Below are 16,948 nucleotides of genomic sequence, written 5' to 3' on the forward strand. Positions count from 1 at the left end.
GACCAACCTTATCTAATTTTAAAATCTTCAATGAACAATTCAAATAAAATCGTAGCTTCCTTTTCAGTCAATTTATATCAAGTTATCATATAAAGATATATTACTATAGGTTTAACCCACTGTAAATATCTCCAATATGACATCTCTTTAAAAATCCTTAAGACTATTAAAGAAAGTCTGATAAATTATTTCCATGAAGTTAAGGACACAGGCTTAAGTTAAGGGGGAAGAGGAACTATCTTACATGTCACAGCTATTTCCATAACTGGTAAGAGTTGCAGCTAGCAACCAAAGGAAAATAGGAAAAGAACATACTCTACCTGGCCCATAAAAAGAATCAAAGAGCAAAGGAAGGCCACCCAAATCAGAGTCAAGAAGACTGGGGGAGGGGGAATATAAACACTTGAAGATACATATATTTCTCCATCGACAGTCTAATACCTCAGTATTTCCTTTTGGTTCAGACAAAATCACTTAAGTATTTTGCACTTAAATCTTTCGACCGTCTCTCAAAATCTAGTAGTTAAATATTCTTAACTTTAGTCGAAGTAATTACGGACCTCTAAAACAATAAACCTGACTTCAGCTGAACTAAAATTTCAAGATACACAAATAAGCACAGCCACCAAAAAATAAGTATTTCAGTGATTAAAATACTGGTGCTATTTTCAATTAAAAAAAAATCAGTTTGCAAATGCCACTTAGGGCAACTCAAATAAGACCTTGTTAAGATTACCTGACACTTGAGCCTTGTGTCTGGACTTGTTCATTATTTAGAAGTGCTTCTAAATTATCAAAGTGTACCAGTGTACTGACTATTTTATGTCAACTTGACACAAGTTGGAACCATATGAAGAGGGAACTTCAATTGAGAAAAGATCCAGCTATATGAGGCATTTTGGGATGTCCAGCCCATTGTGGGTGGTGGTCGTGGGTTCTATAAGAAAGCAGGTTGAACAAGTCATGAGAACCAAACCACAAAGCAGCACCCCTCCATGGCCTCTTCATCAGCTCCTGCTGCCAGAAATAGCCTGCCCTATTTGAGTTTCTGTCCTGACTTCCTTCAATGATTAAACAGATAGTTATAGAAGCATAAGACAAACCCTCCCCAAGTTGCTTTGGCCATCATCACAGCCATAGTAACCCTACAATAAATTGGTACCAGGACAGTGGGATACTGCTGTGACAGACCTGACCATGTGTTTTTGGGAGGACTGTGGAGGGACTTTAGAACTTTGAACTAGGGGGCTGGAGAGATGGCTCAGTGGTTAAGAGCATTGCCTGCTCTTCCAAAGGTCCTGAGTTCAATTCCCGGCAACCACATGGTGGCTCACAACCATCTGTAATGAGATCTGGTGCCCTCTTCTGGCCTGCAGGCATACACACGGACAGAATATTGTATACATAATAAATAAATATTCAAAAAAAAAAAAAAAAAAAAAAAAAGAACTTTGAACTAGAAAAGCGATTGAGTGTTAACAGCTCAGTGGGCCATTCAGGAGCTTGGAAGATAATTATATTGAGGGCAATTCAGACAATGAAGGCCTGGTTTGTTAAGTTTCTGGAGAAAGCAAAGATTCTGCTTGGCCCTTTTGTGTGCACAATCTGTGGTTCGAGTCAGCCAAGGCTGAAGAGTCGGCCGTGATTAAGAAGGGACCAGAAGCACTAAAAGACCATTCCTTTACTGGGACAACTGGGATTCTGGTCAGCCAAGAAATTTGTGGGAATTAAAAGACCAACTACAAAGTGGTTTCTGACAGTTACCACACAGCTGTGTTCTAGATGTGGCCAAGGTCCTATCTTTTTTTTTTTTTGTGGTTTTTCGAGACAGGGTTTCTCTGTGGCTTTGGAGCCTGTCCTGGAACTAGCTCTCTAGACCAGGCTGGTCTCGAACTCACAGAGATCCGCCCACCTCTGCCTCCCGAGTGCTGGGATTAAAGGCGTGCGCCACCATCGCCCGGCCCAAGGTCCTATCTTATGCTGGCAGTTTATCTGGTACTGTTTAGAGTCCCTGAGGTGATACTGGTTTTGAAGGCATGAAGGGGTCATAGAGTAACTGAAGCTTGTCACTGTGAGGGGCCAAGAGAGGCCACTGGTGAAGGTATAGCCTCAGTAGCACTTGGAGTCCTGAAGGGACTGAAGGGGTCAAGAAGGGAAGTTAAGGCTTGGCACCAAGAAAAGAACACAGGATAGGTTACTGGTGAAAGTGCAACCCTGTTGCAGTAAGAGGCCCAGTATTTTGGAGATGCCAACACGGGATGACTACCTAGAAGAGCAACAGAAGAGGAGCAGTCAGCTGGAGCCAGAGAAGTGACCCAAGCCCTTTGGAGGAGTTCAGAAGATCATCAGATACTGGATACTGAGTTATTTATAGTGGAATTTGGTTTTGCTGTGTTCAGACTGTAACTGTGCCTTGGTTCTTCCCTCCTGAAGTTTTTTTATTTTACAGACTAAAATTAAAAGTTAAAAGACTGAATTTTTAAAGACATTTTAGGTTTTAAGAGACTTTAGACTTTTAAGTTATGTTTTATGTATGTGCACTCTACATGCCAGATAGGGCATCAGATCCTATTATAGATGGTTGTAGCCACCATGTGGGTGCTGGGAATTGAACTCAGGACCTCCGGAAAAGCAGCCAGTGCTCTTAACCACTGAGCCACCTTTCCAGCCCCTAGATTTTAGACTTTTAAAGATACTGAATTTTGAGTATTTGAATTTGTAAAGAACTCTAGGACTTTTAAAGTTTCTAAAATGTTTCATAGTGTGATGATGTTAATGTGTGATCTTGGGGGGGGGGGGGTGAAAAAGGAAAGGCTGTAGTTAAACAGTGATATTTGTGTGTCAAAGTGACAAGGAATCATTTGTCCTGGATAGTTTTATGTCAACCAGACACAGCTAGAATCATCTGAATAGGAACCTCAATTGAGAAAAGGTCTCCTTAAGACCCAGCTGCAGGTCTTTTTTTAATTATTGATTGATGGGGGAGGGCCCAGTTCACTATAGATGGTGACATCCCTGGGCTGGTGGTTCTTGGTTCCATAAGAAAGCAGACTGAGCAAGGCAGTAAGCAGCACCCCTTCATGGCCTCTACATCAGCTCCTGCCTCCAGGTTCCTGTCTTGTATGAGTTTCCGTCCTGACTTCTGCCAACGAACAGATACAAACCTTTTCCTCAAGTTGCTTTGGTCATGATGTGGGATGCCCCTCTGTAGGCTGTGAATATGTTTTATCACCACTGGCTAATGAAGAGGCTGCTTTGGCCTATGGCAGGACAGAATATAGCTAGGCGGGAAATCCAAGCAGAGACAGAAAAAAGAAGGCAGAGTTGGAAAGGCTCCAGCAGTTGCTGCAGGAGTAAGATGCCAGAGCATTACTGGTAAGCCACGGGGCCCATGGCAATACAGATTATTAGAAATGGGTTAATTTCTATGTAGAGCTAGCCAGTAAAAAGTCTGAATCATTGGCCAAACAATTACAATTAATATTAAGTCTGAATGATTATCTAACAAGTGGCTGCAGAAACCAGCAGGTAAGAGAGAAACTGGTCCAGTGGGACTGCGCAGGAAAGAAGAAAGTCTGCAGCTACATCAGTGTTTCAAAACAGCAACTCTAAACTCTAAGACAACTAGGTATGTCCAACTTGTGGCCCAAATACTGGAACTGTAGGCTCGATCCACAAATACTGGCTTAAGAATTTCCTTTAAACATCATTTACAGCAGCTTCAAGGACACAACTACATTTCAGCTGATGTTTGTCTGGTTACTCTCTCCATCTTACCTCCAACCTATTTAACATGCTTTATTTCTGAACAGCATTTATCTAGGTAATTTTTTAGCACTGTGCTTTTTACCTTTGTGCTCTAGGTGGGCTGTTTTTTCTGTTTTCACTTGTACCTGACATCTTAAATTAGAATTTTCTATCTACTTTTCTTTTTCCTTTTAACTCCTTTGCTACTTTCTATTACATTCTCTTTATATTCCATTTCCATGGCCTTATAAATTTTGGCATATTTTCTTGACAAAATTCAAAATTATCAACCTCCACGAAAACATCCAGACTTTACTATCCTAATGCCAATCAAATTTTGTGCCCTTATTTTCCCTGCAATTTTTATTCTTCTTCCTTTCTATACATTAATTCTTTTGGCAAAGATCAGTATGACTATGTGCTAGTTTATTTGGTAGAAAACTCAAGGTCTTTGGCTATCTTCCCTCTGGACATTAGTCTAAAACCTTTTTAAGCAGACTTTTTATTTATGTGTCCACGAGTGAAAGAGCATGCACACATGCATGCAAGACAGAAGAGGTGTTAGATGTTCTAAAGCTGGAGACACAGGTAACTGTGGGCTTCAAGATACGGATACTGGTAACCAACTCTGGTTCTCTGTGCCATGAGCAGCAGCAACAGGTCCAAGGTCCCTGTGCAAATTGTTTTTTATGGGTTATTATTTTATAATCTGTAATTTTATAGATTTTGAAACTATTTTAGGCATGTTTGAAACTAATGCTTGATTAAAACTTTCAACTCCTTAGGCTTGTCTGCCTTTAATCCCAGTACTGATGAGGCAGAAACTCTGTGAGCTCCTGGACATCTAGAGCTAGTGAGGTCCTGTCTCAAAATTAAAAAATAAAAAAAAGAACAATTGAATTTTTTCAGCTTTTTTTTTTTTTAAGGCAAGAATTTCCCATGTTGCTCATGCTGGTTTAAAACTAGAGACCTTGGGCTGGAGAGATGGCTCAGAGGTTAAGAGCACTGGCTGTTCTTCCAGAGGTCCTGAGTTCAATTCCCAGCAACCACATGGTGGCTCACAACCATCTGTACTGAGATCTGGCACCCTCCTCTGGCGTGCGGGCATACATCGAGGCAGAATGTTGTATACATAATAAATAAATAAATCCTTTAAAAAAAAAAAAACAAAAAAACTAGAGACCTTCCCAACTCAGCTTCTTAAGTACTGATGGCAGGTATGTACCACCATACCCACAACTTTCACTTTCATCTCTATCCTTCTAAAGTGAACTTTGGAAGACAGATTACAACTACAGCTATAATTCTGCTAAGTTCGCTATTTCACTTTTCCCACCTTTGAAAATTATGTTTGGTGGAGCTGGAGAGATGGCTCAGAGGTTAAGAGCATTGCCTACTGTTCCAGAGGTCCTGAGTTCAATTCCCAGCAACCACATGGTGGCTCACAACCATCTGTAGCAAGATCTGGTGTTCTCTTCTGGCCTGCAGGCATACATGCAGACAGAATACTGTATACATACTGAATAAATAAATCTTTAAAAAAAATTATGTCTGGGAGAGGGGAAGGGTAAAATGGCTCAGTAGGTAAACATACACGACATAAACTTGACATTCTGAGTTTAATATCTTGTACTACAAAGTCTTTGTCCTGACTTTCACAGGCACACCAAGGCACACACTTGCACCCACACATTAATGTAATTTTTTAAAGATTTATTTATTTATTTATTATGTATACAGTGTTCTGTCTATTTGTATGCTTGCTGGCCAGAAGAGGGCACCAGATCTCATTACAGGTGGCTGTGAGCCACCATGTGGTTGCTGGGAATTGAACTCAGACCTCTGGAAGAGCAGTCAGTGCTCCTAACCTCTGAGCCATCTCTCCAGCCCCCCATTAATGTAATTTTTTTAAATTGTATTTTATTTCTTTTTCAAATCTATGCAGCCTTTCCACATAATGTTAGTCTTAACGGTAATTTATTCTTTTTTAACTTTTTCTAAATTTAACTTTATGTGCATTGGTATGAAGACGTCAGATCCCTTAGAACAGGAGTTACTACAGATAGTTGTGAGCTGCCATGTGGGCACTGGGAATTGAACCTGGGTCCTCTGAAAAAGCAGCTGGTGCTTTAGACCACTGAGCCATCTCTCCAGTCCTGATTCATTCATTCAGTTTTTTAATCTGCAATATAAAAACATTTGTTCTTATCCGATTTGTCATTTGTCTCATTTGACACCTGTTCCTAGTGTTCACTTTTTACCATGAACTCACCTTTTGAAAGGTTTACATTTCCTCAGATTCTTTGTGATCTATGTTATCAGAATTCCTCCAGTTTTTCATTTTGTTTTACTTTTTTAAACCAGGAACCTAAAGATGTTAATCAGTCCAGATTTTTTATTTTTATGTTAAATCATTTTAAGGTTTCCTAAAGGCTAAATGAGTAACTAAAAGAAAAAGAGGTTCCAGGCTACAATTTCAAGATTCTACTGTGTCTAAACTTCCTTGTTAACACTTACACTAGGATTTTTTTCCTCTTTGTTCATTTCTTCACTGAAGGACACAATCCTTCACATCAATTACCTGTAAACCCAAGATTTACAAGGGTTTCAGTTTCCATTATCGGGCTAACAGTTCAAAGTTGCATCACCCACCCTTAGAAAATAAAACCATCATACAAGACCTATACTCCCTGGAGGTAATTGCCAAAATAGCTCTATGCATATCATATTGGATTCTACTTCATTTTTACTATCGGTTTTAGTCTTCCCAAATTTTTGTCTATATTTTTTTGAGGTACATATAGAGGACAAGATATCTTAAGCTGTCCTAATTGCTTGACTTTATTTTATATATAACTAATATTTTACTTGTGATTTTAATTCAAAAGCTCTGGTAATTCACTTTCGCAAATAACTTTGATTGTCACTGATAATAATTGTGACTTGCTGACAAAATACTATGAATACATCTCTTTCCCCTCATGCAGGCAAACAAATCCTTAAGTTTTGTGCATGCTAAGCATTAATTCCAGCCCAAATGATTATATTTTAATATATTTGAAACTCTGACACAGCAAGCATCTGGATTAGTTGAGTCAAATTTCTCAGTGTAGTATGGAATGTTTAAAGAATGTAACTTAGGGGGCTGGAGAGATGGCTCAGTGGTTAAGAGCATTGCCTGCTCTTCCAAAGGTCCTGAGTTCAATTCCCGGCAACCACATGGTGGCTCACAACCGTCTGGGATGAGGTCTGGTGCCCTCTTCTGGCCTGCGGACATACACACATATAGAATATTGTATACATAATAAATAAAAAAAAAAAAAAAAAGAATGTAACTTAATGATACTAGTTGCTTAGGGGCGAATTTATTGTTAAGTTTATTAATTTAAACATGCATTAAAAACAAGTCAAAAGCATCACTTTTACACAAAAGTCAAAGTATTTTACACAAGCATCACAAAACATGTTAAGTTGTTACAACACTAAAAAGATCTTAAAAGATTTTAACTTAAGCCTCTAGCTTTAAGTTTTCCACTGAAACCACTCAGTCCTATAAAAATGTCACTGTTTTATATGAATAATTACATTAAAAAACCAACAGAGTTTGGGCAAGGTACAGCAGACCTGTAATCCCACTCAGGAGACTGTTTTAGATGATGAATTAAAGGCCAGTCTGGAGATACAGTGGACAATCCTGTCCAAACAATCCCGAGTTGTTACTTATCACCACTTGCACTAATTTTGGCAAATTTCTACTTGAGAGTAGAATTTTAATTTTTTTACAGTCATGGTTAACCTACATATACCCTTTCTTAGGAAGCATTTGTACATATTTTTCTGGACCTTTCCGGTATCATGATGAATTATGTACCTGGCAGCAGACATACCAGTGTCTACTTTGGAATAATCCTGTGTCTGAAAAAGAATTAAACAGAATTTGAAGAGCTAACTTCAGTACAGTTTAGCCCTGTCCATCAGACAGATATCCTACTCCCACCCCCAAAAGCTTAGAGCCCCTCAGAATCAACGCTAATCTAAGGAAAGATTATCATTCCCCTGCCCAGTCTTTCCTACTCATTTGAAATCGTCTCCCACTGCGTGCCTTGAAGAAAGAAAGAATGAACGAACACACACACACACACACACACACACACACACACTCTAGTGGACTGGGGAAACCTTTTAAAAAGGATTGCTAATTAACAGAAGTGTAAAAAAAAAACTGGTGGGTGTATGGTTCAAGCCTTTAATCCCAGCACTTGGGAGGCTGGGGCAGATGGATCTCTGAGTTCGAGGCCAGCCTGGTCTACACATCGAGTTCCGGGACAGCCAAGGATACAGAATGAGATGCTGTCTCCAGTAAATAGGTAAATGTAAAACTACCAAAGAGCATATTTCATTCCAGCCATATGGCTTTCGGCAATGTCCCTCGGAAGGAAAGCACGAACTCATGCTGGCTTCTAAGATCAAGTGGCTATCTGGGTCTGTCTCTGCCACCTGTAAATGTAGCCCAACAATAAAGGCCCTTGTGCGATCAACTGGACCTGTTAGAATCAGGAGGACTTTTTAATTCTGATTTAACAGGATTCAAACTGGCTGTCCGGGAGGGGTAAATGCCTCTCTTCCACACATCCGTGGCCTCCATAAATATCACTTCGAGGAAGACGCTGCCTTTCCTCTGGTCTCTCTGTTCTAAGGCAAATGCCACGAAGACCTAAAAGCGCTCATCGTCAACTGTCAAGGCTCACTTTTCGGTGCAGGAGATGAACAGGTGGGGTACAAAGGTGAAGCCGGATACGCACCCCCCCCCAACCCCAATCAATCCCGGTGCTTACAGCAGAGGGAATGACCCGGACGAGCGGGTTGCGTGTAAAGGCAACGTGCTGTGCAAAGGGCTCCCCGAACCTCGGACCCCCACCTGAAAAACGAGTGAGTAGGGAAGGGCCCAGCTCCACTTCTTGGATGGGGAAGCTGAGGAACGAGGCCTCGCTGGGAGACCCAAGGCGCTCGCAGCGGAGGACCAGGAGCTGATGCTCACATCCCGACTTCCCCCGCCCCTGCGATGGAGCAAGCGGGCCTCCGCCCGCCACCCCCCAACTTACACACACACCCCCCTCCCCGGGGAGCTGCGCGTCTCCGCAGGTTCTAAGGGCAGGGTCAAAAGACAGGGCTCCGGAGCTCTCCCGCCGCGATTCGTAGCCAAAGAGCGTTGGGAGCGTGCGTGCTTCCAGTCCAACATGGCGGCGCCGCGGCCGCCCTCCCACCCCCCGAGCCTCCCTTGGGCCCGAGGCTTTCCCTCGCCGCCCTCCGATGGGCGGGAAGGCGGCCCGCACCCGCCGGACCCCTCCTCGCCGCTGCCGCTGCTTGCCGGAGGCGTCACTTACCCGACATGCCTAACAGCCGCGGCGCGGAGCCCCCACGGCCCGCGGAGAACAAGGGAAACGAAAAGCCAGGCGGCGCGGCTGCTGGAGCTGTTCTGAGGGCGGCGCGGCGGGCTGAGGCCGACTGCGGGACCGCGGCAGCCAATCAGCGCGCGGCGGACGATACCACCGCGTCGCGGCCGGAGGGGTGGTCCTACCCCGCTCGGGTCCGCCGACCCCGGCGTCTCTCCCGGATCGCCCCTCCGGGACCGTACCATTATTGAGAGGGAACTGAGAAAGGAAAGTACCAAAGCCCTCGTGGGGCTAGGGGAGGCGGCCGCGCAGACTCGCGCCCGTTTACAACCCCAGTTCTAATTGTATTGGGACGGGCAGAATTGTGAGCTGTGAAAGCGAAAGAGGAGGCACCCTTTTCCCCAGTCAGAGCTATTGGCCTGGGAATCGGGTTTCTTTCCTCTAACGTCGGGAATGGTGTGACCGGCCTCGCTCCGGCTCTGGCTGCTGAGCTTGAAGCCACTTGGGGGCGTTCCGAGTCTGAGGAGCGCGCGGGACGAAAGTCGTGACGAGCTCGGTTCCCGATCACCTCCAGGCTTGCTCGAACTGCCTTGTCCAGTAAAAGACAAGGTGAGACGAGGACAGAAACGCGAGTTCAGTATAAATCACGCACAGACCTGACCCCAGGAATAAGGTGGTGCGGGAATCGCGCTTCTCAATCCTTTATAATAACAACTATTTGTCGGCGTCTTACATCATCTCATTTAATTCTCGCAGCAACTGATGAAATATTTCCTCCTGGTTGCGGATAAAAAACGAACAGACTGAGGTCGTGTGGCTTATAAGGGCAAAGGTGGAATTTGGAAGTCTAGTAACCCAACCCCACTGCTGAGGGCTTTAACGTAACGCTGTACAGTAAACTCTGTTGGAGAAAGGGCTTGGAAAACTAAGAGAAGGACATTTCCCCGAGTGAGTGACATCAGAACCAAAGCCTGGGTGATGAGTTAATCAAGTTGAAGAAGTGGGCAAAAGATCTGTCCAGAGTTGTAGAACAAGTAACTTGATATGTTTGGAGTGTCGCCTGCAGGGGAGAATACTAGAATATTCCAGAAAAGTAGGAGGCTAAATAGCAGAGGCCTTGTAGTTTGAACTTTATCCTGAAGGTGGTGGATCCACCCACTAGAGACTTAAGAAGGGTGAGATCAGATACGTATTTCCCAGCTGCAGAATGAAGAACAGGTTGGAGATGAGAGACGTCTAAAAGTGTGTGTGTGTGTGTGTGTGTTGAGAGTAGGGGCGACTGAGAATATTGCTCAGTATTAAAACTGGCCTAACATGCTTGAGTTCCTGGGTTCAATTCCCAGCACTGGTAAATATTTTTTTTTTTCAGCCCATTGAGGTAGCACATGCCCATTAATCCCAGCATTCGGGGGGCAAAATCAGGCAGACCTCTGAATTTGAGGCCAACCTGGTGGACATGATGAGTTCCAGGACACACAGGGCTGGCTACAAAAAGAGACCTTGCCTCAAAACAAAATTCAAAATTTTAAGCAGAGAGATCACGCCACTGGCCAGTGCAGTGGTTGTAGTGAGAGATCATAGTGCACTGGACTCGAAGTAGCTGTGGAGGTAAGGACAGAAATCACGGGCACACTTAGGAGGAAATGGTGATCAGTGCGTGTGCAAGGAGCTGGTGCAGAGAGTTTTAGGGTTTCTGTATACACAAATGGGCAGGTGGAGGTGTCACTCACTGGACTAGGGACCATGGGGAACAGATTCGGATAGAGTAACTAGTTCAGAAGTGATACTTGAGGTCAGAAAAGGGCATGAGGTCATTTCTCCTCATTATGCCCTCAACTGTATAGACAAAAGATTATAAAAAAAAAAAAAAAAAAACCTCCAGATGGGTACAAACAAGCAAAGCTAAAGAAATAAGTCTTCCACTATTACCAGCCATATAACTTAAGCATCTGTAATGAGGAAAATAACCCAAAGGAGAAGAGCTTTTCCTGTAGCAGGAGAGATTCCGGCCTCAGGAGGAAGAAAGAGATCTGGGTTAGTTTTTTTGTTTTTGTTTTGTTTTTAATTTTGAAGAAAAAAAAAGCAGTGTCGTTCGGGCTGGAGAGATAGCTCAGCGGTTAAGAGTATTGACTGCTCTTCTAGAGGACCCAGGTTCAATTCCCAGCACCCACATGGCAGCTAACAACTGTAACTCCAAGATCTGACACCCTCACACAGAGATACATACAGGTAAAATCTAATGTACATAAAATAAAAACATAAATTATTTTTAAAAAAATGTTGTTCATCTTTGACTGTTTATGTTTATATCCTTATTTGTTCACTTATTCATCAGTCTCCCTTTCCTAAGGCTGCTCTGTGTGTAGAACCTGGAAAGTCCTAAAGACAGAGACGGAAACCCAGCTGCCACCCTCCAGAAACGACAGTCGCATAATTGGGTTGGTGCAGACCTAGAGTTCCTACTGGTTGTTGGAATTGAATATTCTAGAGTTGGAAGATGTTCTAAAAATAGGACACTTCGTCTATAGGAAGGTAGGATTATCAAGGAAAGATCCCGCACGAGGTGCCTCCTGAAGCAAGCTTTGAAGGAAAATTAGGAATTAGCTGGTGGGTATTCCAAGCAAAATAGGCTGCATTGGTGATCCTGAGAGAGAGTGCTTGGGGGCACTGTAAGTAGCCCTGATTTGCTTGTCACTGGAGTTGTAGGGATGGGGGATGAGAAGAAATGCCGTGTCAGAAGTGGGCACCATGTGGACATGGAGATATATGTGTATAATCCCAGCACACGGGAAACTGCTGCAGGAGGATCCTAAGTTTGAGGTCAACCTGGACAACAAAGACCGTGTCTCAAAAGAAGGGGCGGGGGGGGGGGGGCAGAAGCTACTCTGAAAGGCCTTGTATGCTTTATGGTTGACTTTGGGCATCACAATTTAAAAAGGGGTAAACTTGAGGGCCAGTGAAATGGCTCATCAGGTAGCCACTTTCCACCAAACCTGACGTGTAAGTTTTTTCCTTGGAACCTGCATGGTAGAAGGAGAGAACCGACTCTTGCATGTTGTCCTCTGACCTGTGCATACATTAATTAATGATCAGTTAATTAGTTAAAGAAGAAAAGTGGGAGCTTCTGAGGAAGTTAACTTAGGAGTGACAGTTTCCTGTCTCCATTATCTCATTTTCAGGACAGACTTGTGAAACAGGGATAACCCTGAAACTCTGAGAGGTGAACGTGTTGATCAAGATCCCATGGAATAGCAGCAGAGCTCCTGCCAGCCTTTGAACTGAGGTCAGTGATCTGTGCAGTGTCCCTGTTCTCCAAACTCGAAACTCCTCCCATGTCTGCTCTGTTCCAGGGCCTCCTCCACTACAGATGAAGCCCTGTGCCCTTCTGCCTACCAAGCGTTTGCCCCCTAGACGAATCGAGTGGGCCCTGATGATATCTACAGCAAGCTTTTGTCTTCACCCACTTAAAGCTTCATGGTGACTCTCCCTTCTCTAGTGGCGTCCACTCGCCTGGCTTGATCTACACACTGAGAGGAGAGAACAACAGCTTCAGCAGGATGTTTCTGGGAAGTTTCATTTCTGGGCCTCTTTGCCCCTGATCTATTCCCCATGGCCTCACAAGAGGTCCTGCCCTCTGCAACCCCCTCACCCACCCCATGATGGGTGGGTGTTGGGTTGGCTGTGTGCCCAGAAAGCTATAGGCACTAGGTTTAATCCTCAGCCATGCAAAAAATTACTTTAAATTAAATATTGTGTAATTACTACCACTGGAATTGGTAAGAGGCTGAGGAGAAAAGTACGAAGATGAGCGTTAAGATCCCCAGGACCCATGTAAATGCTGGGCCATTATGGAGGTCTGCCCGGAATCCAGCATTTGGGAGGCAGACCCGAGCCCAGGGCAAGCTGACTAGCTAGAGTAGTCAAATCAAGTGTGCTCCAGTTTCAGAAAGAGACCCTGCCTCCATAAATAAAACAGAGGGCAATGAAAAAAACACTGGACTTTAACCTCTGGCCTCTTTATGTGGCAGTTTTCTCAGGGATCGAAACATTCTACCTGCAGAGACTCTTCTTAAGATAGGAGGTAAATAATTCCAGACAACCTCTAGAAGTCCTGGAAACTGACCAGGCTTTTTTGCCTTAAGACTATGTAAGTGACTCCTGAGTGTTGCTCTCAGGCAAGCCAAGCTGCAAAGAGGATTCTCAGACAAGCCCAGCTTCCTGGAAGAGGCTCAAAGTATCTGAGGCACTAGGAAAAGACACATTCCAGCCTGTTGAGCTGCCTGCAGGCTGTGCAGTATGCACCAGGTTTCCAGCTTTTGTGAGCTGTCACCCATGCGAGAGTGGGTTTTGGTGATGTAGCTGTCTTCAAGTGATTTCTGTTCCTATAAGTCATAATCCCACCTTCATACTTTCTATAAATAACCCCAGTGGAACTCATTGGCTCACCAAGTTGTACTTTGGTGTATCCATACATTGGTCTGTATTCCCTTTCAAGAGTGAACAAGCGTGTGTGTTTGTCTTTCCAGGAAAAGTTTGTCATATCATACCTCTACATATGCATGTGCACCTGTGCGCACACACTTAATACACATACCAAATACACACACACACATACAAAACATAGCCTTTGTCAATGCGAAACTGATAAGAAGTCAGACTGGAGACGAAACACAAGGAGAAATGGAGGTCACTCCATGGGAGTTAGCCGAGCTTCAGGTTCCACTGGTGACCTGAGCTCTAGCCCCTGCCTCCTGGAGGAAGGGAAATGTTCAGAGTCCTGATCCCTGGCTCCAAAATCCACCCCTCCCCTTTGTCCTTCCAGTTCATGGCTCCTATAGTCCTATTACCACTGATAACTTCTATGTTGCCTCTGCTGCCGGGTTAGCTCCCTAGCTCTTCCATCATTGATGCAATCCTTGCAAGGACATTTTTAAGGACTGGAGATTTAAGTAGGGTGAGAGGAGAAGCTGTCAGAGCTATTTGAGCAGAGGTGTGACCTGTTTGGCCAGGATTTCTCTGGCTGCTCTTTTCAAAATACAGTCAACTGCAGGACACACAAGAGAAGCCAAATGAAGTAATTGCTCAGAAGAGTCACACGGAGGCCGCAGTGAGATCCTGCGGCAGTCACAGGATTTTAGGCTTTCCATTTTTTTTAGTTTGTTCTGTGATATGTGGCATACTTCTTTCTGAACCTAAAGCACCCCATCACAATACCCAAAACAGTAGGCATTTCTAAAAAAGCTTATTTATTTTGATTTTATGTGTATTGAGTATTTTGTATGCCTGGTGCCTTCAGGGGTCAGAAGAGGGCATTAGATCCCCGGGAACTGGGGAGTTCTAGATGATTGTGAGCTACCATGTGGGTGCTGAGAACTGAACCCGCGTCCTCTGGAAGAGCAATAAATAGTCTTAGCAACTAAAGCCAACTGTCTCTCCCAGCTCTAACATTATGCATTTTTTAAAAGGAAGTGGGGGAGGGGGGCTGTGTGCAATGAATGCATAAATAGGAGTAGCACCACACAGAAATGGCCTGCCTTTCTGGCTTGTGTGTGAACTCCTCCATCTTGAAGAGTTTATCGAGAACTGTCCTATGGCTCCCAGGAGGCACAAGTGAGTGTCTCATGAGTGTTTGCTGAAAGAAGGACAGCTGCTCCGAGCCAAGTGCCACAGGCAGTGTGTAGCCATTGTCAGCACTCTACCCCTTGTGAGGGAGGTGTCCCTGGGACCCAGTTCCTGCAGCCTTCCTCGAGAGCAGGCTTTCCAGCTGCAGCAGGAGGCTACCCAGTCCTCCCACCATGGCAGGCGCTTCCTGTTTAGGGTGGAAAGGAACCAGACACTTTCCTGTTAGCAGGTCTCTTAAGCAAAGCAGCAGCTGCTAGCAAGAGACTGGCCCAGTCTTGCCGGCCAGATGCCTGGCGGGCAGACAGCCTTTATGTGGAAGGGAAGTGGGGCACAATGCCAGACTGGCCCAGCTTTTATTGTGTTCCTTGCAAGTCCCCAGGGTCCTGGTGTGAGTAAAAAACAAACCAAGAAGAGGCCGAGGCTTTTACTAAGCTGTGATGAGGGATGGGGTAGTGGGGCCGCTCCAAACTGAGCACTGCGTGGGGAAGAAGCGCTGTGATTGTTCTGCAGTATGTCGTCTGGGCTGTGAGCGGGTCCATGTATGGAAACGGCACAGGGTTGGGGTGAACACTTGTGTCTGTGCAACCCATCACCAGTACTTGGCAGGATTCAGGCTGCTAATGATCCTGCTCACTCCTCATTGCTTGTCAGGGGCTTGGGGAAGAAAAAGACAAGAATTCTCTTTGTCCCCCTTGAGGAATGGCAGAAACTCAAGAGTTGTTAATTTACAAAGGTCACACAAATGTGAAAAATAGCCAAGATTCAAAGCCAGGTCTGCCTCGTGTCTTGCTTTTCCCTGATCAGAGAGAGAGAATGAGATCCGAAAGTACATAGGCAGGTGCACTTGTGAAGGCGTCTAGACTGAGAAGGCCATGCCCACTGTGCTGGATAGGGGGCTTCCCTCTGTTATAGGCAGAGGTGATTGCTAGAAAGTGGGGAATTGCATCGCTAAAAGCTCAGCGGCCTCTGCCAGTGGTAAGTCTTTTCTCCACCAAAGCCCGCACCAACCAAGGGAAGCCTCGCCAGCTCCCTCCAGCTCCTCTCCGGTCCTCACTAGTCCTCAGATTTTGTTGGTTTGGGGACTCCTTGAGGGTGGTCCTCCTGTGACCAACTTACTTGGGAGCTCAGAATCCATCCCTTCTGGTAGAATCTACTTTGTGTTCTGCAAACTTCCTGGGGAGGAGGAAAGCGCAAAGACAACACTGGCTGTTCTTGTTGTACAGAGGGAAACTGAGGCCTAAAGGTTCCGTGTCCTGGATTATACATCTTGCCTGGTTCAAGGGATCTGCTGTGACCCTCTGCCAGAACGGGAGGAATGGCCTCTGACAGCTACTCCCCTTGGCACACAGCATGCCCAGGCCTGGCATGAGTTCCAGAGCTCTGTCCACTCTGGGAGGATTGGGAGGCTCTAAGGAGCTGAGCCAAACCCCAAGTTCCGCAGGAGGAAGGGTGGGGAGGGGGCAGCTCTCTTTGAAGAGGACACGTGGTGAATGCTACCAACACTGCTGGGTCAGAATCAGAAACCACCCAGTAAAGAGAGGATAAGAAGGAAGACAAAAACAAAACCATTGGAAAACTCAGAGCTGATTTCCTCTTGGGCACTGCTAGTATTTAGTGTTTAGTGATTCTTTAAGTCTGCAGTAAACCTCAGAAATCTGAATGTTCCTGGAAGGGGAAAGGGGGGGGGGGTTGTGTTCTGGAGACTGAACCCAGGGTCTTGTGCTTGTTGGGCAAATACTTAACCTCTAAGCTATAGCCCAGCCCAGGAGCCAGAATTTTTAGTAAGTGTTTCTGTGAGGGACCTAAGAACCACATATCATGCGTTCCACTTGATGGATGATAGTGCTGTGTTCTAAAGTTACACCATTCAGGTTTGAATCCTGCCTCCGTTACTAGAACTATGACCTTGGGCAAATGATGGGATCCTTAAGCCTCATTTTCCTCATCCTTTAAAATAAGAATGCGTAGGATAGTAGCTTTCTCCTAAAGAAGTCACAGGGTCTTTCTGTGTAGCCCTGACTGTCCTGCAACTGGCTCTGTGGACCAGCCTGGTCTTGAACTCACAGATATCCACCTGCCTCAGCCTCCCAAGTGCTGGGATTAAAGGCATATGCCACCACATCCGGCTCTCCACCAAAAAAGATTTCTTTTAGGGGCTGGAGAAATGGCGCCACAGCTAAAAGCAC

General features: G+C 44.8%; 1 protein-coding gene and 1 long non-coding RNA gene across 3 annotated transcripts in view; one reads left to right on the top strand and one right to left on the bottom strand.

Annotated features, from left to right (window-relative positions):
- Taf15 (TATA-box binding protein associated factor 15) overlaps positions 1-9,243 on the bottom strand; it is a 35,611-nt gene extending 26,368 nt beyond the window's left edge. For both annotated transcript variants that reach the window (XM_041665088.1, XM_041665087.1), the window contains exon 1: positions 9,132-9,243. In XM_041665088.1, coding sequence (XP_041521022.1) covers positions 9,132-9,138 — 7 coding nt within the window. In that variant the 5' untranslated portion in view covers positions 9,139-9,243. The remainder of the gene's footprint in view (positions 1-9,131) is intronic.
- A 2,070-nt stretch (positions 9,244-11,313) lies between these two features.
- On the top strand, positions 11,314-12,771 carry LOC121456121. Its single transcript, XR_005975593.1, has 3 exons — positions 11,314-11,369; positions 11,491-11,672; positions 12,320-12,771. It is a non-coding gene; the product is annotated as an uncharacterized LOC121456121 (long non-coding RNA).
- Positions 12,772-16,948: the final 4,177 nt, after the last annotated feature.

The sequence above is a fragment of the Microtus oregoni genome, unplaced genomic scaffold (assembly GCF_018167655.1).
Source record: "Microtus oregoni isolate MIOR12 unplaced genomic scaffold, Mior012 000015F_ref0000493, whole genome shotgun sequence".
Classification (NCBI taxonomy): domain Eukaryota; kingdom Metazoa; phylum Chordata; class Mammalia; order Rodentia; family Cricetidae; genus Microtus; species Microtus oregoni.